Source organism: Sinocyclocheilus rhinocerous, unplaced genomic scaffold (assembly GCF_001515625.1).
Source record: "Sinocyclocheilus rhinocerous isolate Xijiao unplaced genomic scaffold, SAMN03320098_v1.1 scaffold2109, whole genome shotgun sequence".
Lineage (NCBI taxonomy): Eukaryota > Metazoa > Chordata > Actinopteri > Cypriniformes > Cyprinidae > Sinocyclocheilus > Sinocyclocheilus rhinocerous.
The window spans coordinates 201843-213163 of NW_015657975.1; the positions used below are offsets into that span (position 1 = coordinate 201843).

The following is an 11321-nucleotide window of genomic DNA, read 5'->3' on the forward strand; positions in this document are numbered from 1 at the left end:
GGTTACACTTTATTTTAAGGTATCCTTGTTACAGTGTAATTATACATTTAGGTACAGAGAAATATTAATTAATTACATGCACTTACTATATGGGTAGGGTTAGGATTAGGGTTTGGCTTAGGGTTCCTTGCATGTCATTATGCATAATTTATTGTTATTATAATAGTAAGTACAAGTAACATGCGATGCATGTTCATGAATACTGACACGGATTTCTAAATTTGTGTTCTGAAGATGAACGAAGGAGTTTGGAACGACATGAGGCTGAATAATTAATGACAGAATTTTCATTTTTGGGTGAAATGTCCCTTTAAAGTCTTACAGACATAACTGTATGACTTTCTGTAAAGCTGCTTTGAAACAATGTGTTATAAAAAGCGATATACTCTACAAATAAATTTGACTTGACATTATTAGATCAATGTCTTCCCAATTTGGTAAATGGCAGAAAAAATCTCGAAAGGCCACCTCTAGTTGAATCAGTTAGTAAGTTATGCCATTAGTCAACATCCTAGGACTGTCCACAGCCTGTGTTACAGTGTAGCTGCATGTCATTAGCATAGTATGATCATCTGTAACGAAAAGTGAAAATAAAATAAACCCCAGACCACTTTGCAGAGGCGGACAGTAGTGAAGTATTTTTACTCTGCTGTAAAAGTACTTTTCAAGTGTCAGTACTTTATCAGAGTGTTTTTCTTTAGAAAACTTTACTTCACAACATTCCAAAGCATAATATTGTTATAATAGTAAGTACAAGTAACATGTAACAAGGACACCTTAAAGATAAAGTGTTACCAATTGTACTTCTTTTTCACAAGGCATAGGCCTACTGTATTCTGAAATCTTTTTGCTTGGAAAAGTAGGAGGACCTCTCAATAAACAATAATTCTTAATAAACCTTTAAGTAAAAACCCAGTCCAGTATTTGATATAAAATTAGGTATTCTAGAAAGGCACTAACACACACAATTACAGATACAACATTTGTATCACCTTGGATTGAAAGCATACTGATACATGACTTGGTCTGTAAAATATGTGTTTATTTGTCAAATATGAGTCTAAGTATAACTGTTTAACTGTATAACTAGAAGTGAAATGAATCACACACACTCTGTCCGTTTGTGTGGGCAGAAGTTTAGTTAAGTGTGGAACACAGAGGAAAACAGAAGCCTACACACCATACAAATCTTCTGTCATTCTCACTTTTAACAATATACAATGCCCCAGAAAGTATTGGGAGATTCTGGGACACTTAAGTCATGCATTTTACAAATGCATTGCACTGGATGTTTAAAAAGTGCTCACACGGTACTGGATGTATAGATGTAGATACATGTAACATACATGTATTTATTGTATCTCTTTTGTTTATTTCTTGATTTTGTGCAATGCAATAATATTCATATATTTGTGGCACAGGTGCTTAACAAACTTTTAGGGCTGCTGTACATAAGTCAGTATTGCATTGCAAAGGTTTCTCAATCAGTACACTTTTTTTGTTATAGAGTGAGATGTCTGTACAGTAGTCAGCATTCAATAAATCCTTCCCTGACACTACTAAACTCAAATATAAATCATTAAAAACAATCCTTTTGTTGAATAAACAATACGTCAAGCAGGTTTTTCTAATTAAAAGTGAACTCCAAAAATGTTCTCATTTTTCAGTTTGGGGTTTATGACAAATGTTTTATCTTAACACTCTATTTTGAGAATAAGGGTACTCTTAATTTTTGCCTGGACTTCTCACAATAAAGTGAAGATTTCTGGACGAGCTGGAGACACCAGAGAAATCTCATTGCACAGATGGATTTTTATTCTTGGCAAGCATGCTGTGTGTGTGTGTCTGTGTGTGTGTGTGTGTGTCTGTGTGTGTGTGTGTGTGTGTGTGGTATTCACGAGGAGTGCCAGAGCTACTCTCTATAACGTGTGAAGCACTCGTTACCTTTGGAAAGAACAATTACAAAAATAACGGGCAAAAGCAGACTTCTGATTGGCTGCCATACATAACATAACTGTATGACTTTCTGTAAAGCTGCTTTGAAACAATGTGTTATAAAAAGCGATATACTCTACAAATAAATTTGATTTGACATTATTAGATCAATGTCTTCCCAATTTGTTAAATGGCAGAAAAAAATCTGTAAAGGCCACCTCTAGTTGAATAAGTCCTGCCATTAGTCAACATCCTAGGACTGTCCACAGCCTGTGTTACAGTGTAGCTGCATGTCATTAGCGTAGTATGATCATCTGTAACGAAAAGTAAAAATAAAATAAACCCCAGACCACTTTGCAGAGGCGGACAGTAGTGAAGTATTTTTACTCTGCTGTAAAAGTACTTTTCAAGTGTCAGTACTTTATCAGAGTGTTTTTCTTTAGAAAACTTTACTTCACAACATTCCAAAGCATAATATTGCACTTTTTACTGCACTACGTTTCATATTAAATATAATTTAATACTTAATTACATTAGAAATCTATTACTTTCATTCTTTTACTCAAGTAAAAGTAATTGAAAGATTTACTTGAGTACAAGAACGTACTACATTTTTAATGTTCTTAAGTATGAGAGGTAAAACAAACAACTTTTATTTATGAAATGTAGTGCAGTAAAAAGTAAGACATTATGCTTTGGAATGTAGTGAAGTAAAAGTTTTCCAAAGAAAAACACTCTGACAAACTACAGATAATTTTAAATGTACTTGAGTAAAGTAAAAATACTTCACTACTGTCCGCCTCTGCCACTTTGCGTTCACAAAGAATGATATAAGTGAACCATATTGGTGCTGCAGATATCTGAAGCCGGGCATACGATGTACAATTTTAGAGATGCTTATGTTAGATACCAACTCTCACTGTAGTAAATCGCATGCAATGTAAAGTCAAATCTCACTGTATGTGCTCACAATATAGAGTCAAAAGTGATTTATGTGCTCACACTATACGGTTCGATCGTCAAGCTACCACCTGACTGCTGACACGATACATGTGAAATAAACATGTAGAACCCCCCGAACCCGTAACTGTGTGCCCGTGTCACCATAGTTTCATTTCTCTTTTTGCACAGGCGCAGAGAGGGAAAAAGGGCAATCAGTTTGTAGCCCTGCTTCAACTGTGTGATACCCTCATGGTGGTCCAAAATTTCTGACATATCATAAATTCATCTGACCATCTGATTACCCCCTGTGCACTGAACAATAAACAATGCATGAAAAACCTGAAAATCGGCCTGATTCAAAAAAAGAGTCGTACAGCTCAGAAATCTGATGAAAAATCACATAGTATATGCCCGGCTAGAGATGGTATGTGTTCAAAAGACAAACGCTTGAGCCACCATGAAACCAATCAAGATTATAGCACAGTGTCTTTTTATACAAAGTGCAAATATCCTGCCTTGTTGGCAAAGGCTATTTAAACGAACTCTTGACCACAGAATTACAAAAGAAACCCATTTGGTAACAAGAGCTGTGTTGTGAAGAGTAGATTAGCGTAGACATTAGCTTAATTTCAGCTAAGTCTTGCAGGGTAAAAAGTTCTGTTATCTTCAATAGTGTAGCGATTTATGAAGCACAGCTCACACAGACGTCACTTTCAAACCAAACAGCTTTCTTTTGGTCAGTTTGGCAAATTTGTGAGAAAAACTTGAGCAAAACATGTTTGGTGAAATCTTTGACCCGTACACAAAATTCCAGATCATGTGGATTTCTATTGAAAAGACTGGACTTCGATTGCAAAAATTTGCTTTAAGATCTGAAATCACACAGTCGGTAGAAGGCAGTGTTGGGGAAAGTTACTTTTATAAGTAATGCATTACAATATTGTGTTAAAAAGTAGCTAATTACGTTGTTTAGGTATTCACGAGGAGTGCCAGAGCTACTCTCTATAACGTGTGAAGCACTCGTTACCTTTGGAAAGAACAATTACAAAAATAACGGGCAAAAGCAGACTTCTGATTGGCTGCCATAGAATTAGCAGGCCTGGCCAAGTGTAGCTGGTGCCCCTCAAAACGGTTTAAAATGAGAACTTTTTGCAGATTTTCATCTTATAATGCCGATACATAAAAACAATGAAAAGTGATCAAAAATGGATCATGCTTTTTTTATATGCTATTAACTGTGAGTGCATATATCTGATTCGGGAAGCAGACAGAGTGTGAGAAATTTGTTATGCATGCTTCAAATGCCCTCCTAAAACAGCTTTGCATGATTCAGTAATGAATGTTAGATTTCACATGAAAAAGGTTTGATATCATAATCCCTCTTCTCTGATCATTAGACTAATTAAATCCAGACTAACAGGAAATCTGCTTCCTGAACTTCCTACTTTGTCACTCTAATGATACAGCTTGGCTAAGGAACAGTCATATTACATCTTCTGGGGAATCTCACTAACTGTCTGATCACCCACAAAAAAATAAAAAATAAAAAGATACAGGATAATTTCCAATTATGTCCAATATTCTGTATCACAGGCCTGAATGTGAAAGGCCTTGACCCAGTGCTCTTAATTACTATCAGTTAAACTAATAATTCAGTTAATTCCACCCTTTAGCTCTGAGTTCATTAAAATGTACAGTCTGTTTCTTGGACTGACAAGGCTGGATCTAGTTCTTGGTTAATCATGATCTATGCTATTATGGAGTCTTAGGGGGTCTGGTTTTGCTCTGGGTCTTGCATAGTCTGTCTCAACTCCAGTGCATACAGCACATCAGTGAAGACATAATGGAAACTGATTGATTGACCACTGCTGAAGCAACATAGGATGGCTAATATTAGCCATAAATCCCTGTTTAAGAATGTTTGTGCATTTGCTTCTTCGTTGGAGAGAAAGTAATACTTTTGGTTTATTATTCATCACTTGAAAAACCGTCGACACTCTTGAGATTCACTAATTTCTTCAAAATGCCAATTCCAGACCAGCATCCAAACACAAAACAATCAAAGTTTTCTTACATTCTTTGTAGGAACTTAACCAAATGCTTTTGGTTATTTAACCTCAGAACTTGTAGCAACAAATGAAAACATGCAGACTAAATAACCAGTAAAAGTTGTTTGGCCATTGAAGTAGCACAATAAGTTCTGTAGACATCAACAAAACACACAGTGGAGAGAAGATTCCACTTGAGGATCCCAATATGGCAAAACATCAGTTGATGAAACCTGCCATGTCATGACTAATGGCTGTCCGGTGTGGTAAAAGAGACACTACTTTTATCGGGCTGTAATTGAAGCCTCTGGGAGGCTGGTAATCTCTGGTATTTTCTCAGAGAAAGCCGTATCATTAAATGCTGATAGCCACTGCTATCTCTCCACAGCAAAATGCCATAGCACTGACCCAGAACACATTCTCTCTGTCAGAAAACCTTCCTTATCCAAATCGCAGCTGTCGCTCACTGTATATCAAGCACACAGCGCTGCTCCTGGCCCACACAGGGAGCAGCCCTTTATCCCTAGACTCTGTCTCCCAACAATACTTTTTGTGCGCAAAGAAAACAAAAATAACGACTTTATTCAACAATTTCTTCTCTTCTGTGTCAGTCTTCGATGCATGTTCATTGCATTACAATATTGTGTTAAAAAGTAGCTAATTACGTTGTTTAGTTAATTTTATGAAAAGTAATGCGTTATGTTACTTTTAAGTTACTTTTTAAATCTGGGAAGGGCTTGCTTGTTGGTTTTTAATATAAAAAAGTTCTTCTTTTACAAGTTCAACACTATTCAGCAATAACAAAAATGAAACACAGATGTGTCATTTAGGCTTATTAGTAAGGTTGAATTGAATCATCGAATGTCAGTAAAGACATTGATTAATAAAATGGGATTAAATACATAAATTATATTTGTCTTACTTAACATATTTAATTATTGCAGGATTGTATAATATTCTGAGTTTGCATTTTGCACTGTTTTTATTCATTTTGAGGAATACTGAATCTGTTTTTGTGCAGGTGAGATAAGTAAACGCATGTTCTTATTTATTCTAGAACTACAGTAACATCATTTTCACACAGCACACACAATGCCTCCGCACTTACTCCCAATTTCTCTCAACATGGCAACATGAGAGCTGTCAGTCAAGACATGGGAAACAAAGTAACTGGTGTTTTTTCTGAGTTCTAATGCGTTACTTTACTATTTACTTTAAAAAAGTAATCTGATTACGTAACTCGCATTACTTGTAATGCGTTACCCCCAACACTGGTAGAAGGCATAACCCCTATACACTTACACATTTAATGCAATCTGCAATTAGTGCAACAATCCTCTGATGAAATTATAGTAAGTCTGGCATGATTTTTATCAAAGAACTTGTTGCATGACTTCAAACCTGCATGCTTTCTCATTCGCATTATCTTAGCTGCGCGAACATTCTCTACAGTCACACACTTTCTGTCAACACAGTGTTAAACTGCAAAGCCCGCTGATGCTGCACAGTGTATCGTGAGTCATTTTATATAAGGTAAACAATGACCCGCTGACTGATTGACTACTTCTTTGGACTATTAGATGTCTGGTTAAAATTAGTACTCGCGCAAAACACAGAGAACAATCACTCTTTCTAAATGCACTCAGATAAGAACCTGTATATACATGATTCTCACATCCCCCTCTCACCTGCAAACACACAACACTAACACCTGCATCACTGGCTCATTGGGTGTCATGTGGGCCGCTGCAATAAAAAAAAAGCAGAGAGGAGGAGGGCAGGGGGTTTGGTGCTCATACGCCGAGTTGGGAGAATGTTGTCTTGGCATGGAACTTGTACTCGTCTCGCTGTGTTTGTTCTTTACATGACTTTATGAGGTTTCAGTGATGCACTCGACCAGGTATGCTGTATACAGCGCTTCCCCAGGCCACCTCCATGTATCCATTTTTCAATTACTCATGCTGGTTAAGTTCATTTTTGAAGCTTGACCAAACTACCATGATATTTTGTTTGTGTGGATAGCTAATTCTGAGAAATTAATGCTGTGGGAAAGCTTATGTCGTATCATACTGAAATGCTGAATGAAAACAGATTGGACTAAGTTTTTGTCATGTTGGAAAAAGTTCACACTCCATTAAGTCCATACTTCAAAGGGAAGGGAATATTGAAGTGTTCTAAATAGGTCATGAGTGTTCCCTTGAAAGTATGTTTGAAGAAAAAGGCTTTAAAACATAAGAAGTTAAAGACTAATGTGTCTTTCACTTAACCCACAAATCAACTAAGGACAAAAGTCTATATTAAAAACTGACCTGACTACATGAGGTTAAACAAATGAATAAATAAATAATTGGATCAGGTAGAAATAGCTTCTTATTGTAACAATTTACAGTATATAAGGAAATTATGCTGCACAGTTACTAGTCGGTTTTCTTGGCTGTATTGGCAAAAACATTGACAGAAGTTTAACTGATTGATTTTTCAGATAGTGTCTGAACTCTGCCAGTTGAAATATTGCATGTCTTTATTTTTTTATGTTATTAATTTTGCAGCTGGGTGCCTTCTAAACTGGGGTTGAGTAACATCTTTCAAGATTACGGTACAGCATATGCTCCACTGTGCATTACAGGTAGCTTATGTTATCCAGTAGTTTGCATCACTTAATTCGGTATCATAATCTGTATCTGTAACGGGTCGCTACTGTGAGGAGCACGGAGCGAGGAGACCAGGAGTACAAAACAAAGGGGTTTAATATTCTCTTCAGGGAATCACACGTAGCACAAGGAGGGGACATAAACAATTCCGGACAAAGAAACTCAGAACAGGACTCACTATAAATACACAGACACCAATGGGACACACCTGAGAGCAAATTAACTAATTAAACAAACACAGCTGGAACCAAATTCATACAACGAGGACAGGAACAGAAAGGACCAAATAAGGAAAACAGGAACTAAACGGGAACATACACAGGATTCCTTCCCTCCAGCTCAGTCCCGTGGTGTCTGGGAGGTCCACGGGGTGATGGTAGCTAATTAAGGTTTTTTGGCCTTTTTTACACATTGTGTTTGTAATAAAAAGACAATAATAACAACATACCGTAACTTAGACAAATTCATTACCGTTTTTAATACTAATAACGTGACCTACTTTGCTATTAAACTACACTGACAATGTGTTGCATACTGTGTAGTTTTATTTCTGTTTTGTCTTTTTAAAATCCATGCTGATGTCAGGCTACTATGAGGATCAAGTTTGTCAGACTGTTAACAGTGAAAGTTCCCAGTGACCTTTGCACAGGAGCTGTTTAAAAGCGAAGTGCATAATTTGTTCAATGTTAAAATACACTGACAACACCAAAGGTTGATTCACTGCACAGCAATATTGGCTCAACCAATTAGAGTTTAGGGGCAGGACTATCTGTTTTTTTAGGGGGGAAATTTGTTTATTATCATTATTTTTTTTTTTTCAATTCCATTTAGTCATGCTAGTAGAATATAAATACACATAACCTTTAACCAAAAGATCTTAAGATTAATTGTCAAAATAATGCCTACTGACAGTTGGTATATTCACTGCGCTCAGACGCATCGCTACATGCTGACAGAATTAAATCCTCAGAAAATATTATCTTCTAAGTCTGCGGCATGCCAGAATTGGCCAGGTCGAAGAACGCAGAATTACTGTGACTGGAAAAGTGTGCTAAATTCATGTTAAATGTGGAAAAGGAAACCTAAAATTCCTCTACTGTCAAGAGATGCTTCCTTTCTTTTTTTTCCTTTTTTTTAATAAACCCAATCACCCAATTGGCTTTGAGGAAAGAGCTTGATCCTGTTATTGGCCCAAATATGTCTTCTAGCCATACCTCCTCATGAAACTTTGGGTTCTTGGAGCTGACAGCATTCAGAGATAAGTTTTTACAAATGAGGCACAGAAGGGAGTATAACGTTTGAAGCATTTCACTTTAGATTTTTTAAATAGCTTTTTTAACACAACCTTTCTGGCCTCCTGTAATGATTAGATGAGGATGATGAAGGATGTTTAAACATTGCGGAGATATTTCTACACTGTTTAATGCTGTTGAGCACAAGAAATCACACATGCACACACGCTCTCTACAGCTACTATTACAGTGCATTTCAATCTATAGAGTTCTTGCCAAAATAAAATAAGTAAGCAGATATTATATCACAGGAGATAAAAGTCAGGGAGAGTTAAGGGAAAGTAAATGAGAACATGGCTACATAAGTATGGAGAAGGAGCAAAATCATTAAAAGGAAAAATTAGAATAAAATAAAATAATGACAACGATTAATGCTTTTCAGTTCTTCTCAGCAGCCAGAGTCTTGTTTCATAGCAAGCACAATTTATTCACAGTGAACTTCATTTTTTTATGCAGAAACACAGTATAGAAGTGTTTATGTTCACAGTGGTCCCGTTGTCACAATTGTTTCTAATCCATAACTAAGAAATAAATGTAGATTGCTAAATGTGTGTGATGTGACTTTATGAACCGTCGATTATTTGAATTTCCAAGGAATTTATTTTAATACTCTTTTAAATCTAGTTATATATCTCTATGAGGTCCAATGTGTTCCTTGCAGATTAACTGGTTCTGAAAATATTTCCTGAAGACAACAATGTGATTTTTTTTTTTATCTTGCTGTTAAGACTTTTCTCAGCAAAACAATTCAAATTCAACTTCACTCTGTTCACTTTTGAAGATGAACACATTTTTTAGTTTTGATGTGTGTGTGTGTGTGTGTATCATAGATTTTTATACTGACCACCCCCTCCAACCACAAGTATGACAATACCTCAGCAGCATCCACAAATTTCTCTATTCTACTCTCTTTCTGATTTGTACTCTCAGTGGTCAATCTCAATGGTCTCAGTGCACAACTGAATGGACATTTACCACAAGAGCTCTGAAGCAATTTTGACAAACCATTCTTCTGTCTGAATTGCTCAAATACTTGAGGAAATAAAAGAATGCTGCGGCGATTTCTGGGGCAAGTTTTTATGCTTTGACTTGTTAGTGTTATCAGTCACTCAAGTAAGTTGCATTAATTGCTATTTGTTTAAACTTTACTACTAAAACAAGTCTATTAAGGCAAACAGTTAATCACCTTGATACAATTTTTCTCCCTTATAGACATCCAGACAGATGTATTTGCATTTTCTGAGAGGATCATTTTTTAAAAGACATCATATAGCTCTACTATTCAACATTGTCTGCAAACTGATTCAGCCGCAGAAAGAAATACTCCACACAGTTGTCTTTGTTGAAATCTTATGAAATGCTGCATTGGAAAGGCAACGGTCCTCTTTTCTATGGGCACAGAGGGGTGCACAGGAAGCAAAAGACCTTTATGACAAAAGGTCAATGGGTGTACTCAAGTCTCACTGACAATGTGCCTCAGCAAGCAAAACCCAACTATTCAGCTGAATCACTAAAAGATGCTCTGATGTTGGGGTATTATGCATTCTAGAATGAAAGTTCATCTTTATAGAAAATGTAATATATTAAGGTATATTTTAATTCAGTGTCACCATATAAGGCAGCAAAAAGAAGCTGTCAAATTTTCAGTGGGTTATTTCTGCATTCCAGTTTGTCAAGAAAATCCTTCCTAAAACTGATATTTGTAAAACAAACAAGTATTGTATGAGCATTGCATGATGCATTGTTACTGTATATATTTAGTACAATGGCATTGTATATTGAAGCATATATTTTCATAAATGAAAACAACTGTATCAGGAAGCATTGTTTTAATATAATGCAATGGCTTTGACACAGTATAAGCACGTTATGTGTCACACTGACAGCTTTGAATGACGCACTGAAGTTATCCGAATGACAAATACGTGAATGTGCGCAGCTGAACACATGCGGTGGAGAGCGGCGTTATGCACGGACTTACCCGAGGACCATTCGACTTCTGCGCTGAGGCTGGTGGCAGGCACATCATCATCAGTAGCGTGAGGGAATACAAAAATACAAAAAGGACCAGGTTGTGGCAGTACATTCTGTCTGATGTTGAAGTGTTAAGACAACTGACAGCCTACGGACAAGATTAAGTTAAGAATTGGCAGCGGTCCCAAAATTGCAGGAAATTCCAAAAGTTTGTTTCCAAATAAATTCGTCCTCAGCGGGCTTCTTCTTTACGCGTGTGCATTTTCATAGTGCCAGAGAGTACGCAGACAAGATGATGAAAATCGTAATGATGCACTCTTTCCACTGAGTGGGATGTACTGTCCTTTCCAAAGCTACAGGTTGAATAGTTTGCCTTACACTTTGGGACGCGTTTAAAACCTACGGAGGTGGGATTTTATGACGTGATTGACAGTGGGGACGTCCAATGACAGTGCACTAAAACAGGGTGGGGGGGGGGG

General features: G+C 36.6%; 1 protein-coding gene across 1 annotated transcript in view; it reads right to left on the reverse strand.

Moving 5' to 3' along the window:
- LOC107721955 (SPARC-related modular calcium-binding protein 1) overlaps positions 1-11196 on the reverse strand; it is a 41570-nt gene extending 30374 nt beyond the window's left edge. Inside the window, exon 1 of the mRNA XM_016530183.1 lies at positions 10850-11196. Within this exon, the coding sequence (XP_016385669.1) occupies positions 10850-10954 (105 nt within the window). The 5' untranslated portion in view covers positions 10955-11196. The remainder of the gene's footprint in view (positions 1-10849) is intronic.
- Between the last annotated feature and the right edge of the window lie 125 nt (positions 11197-11321).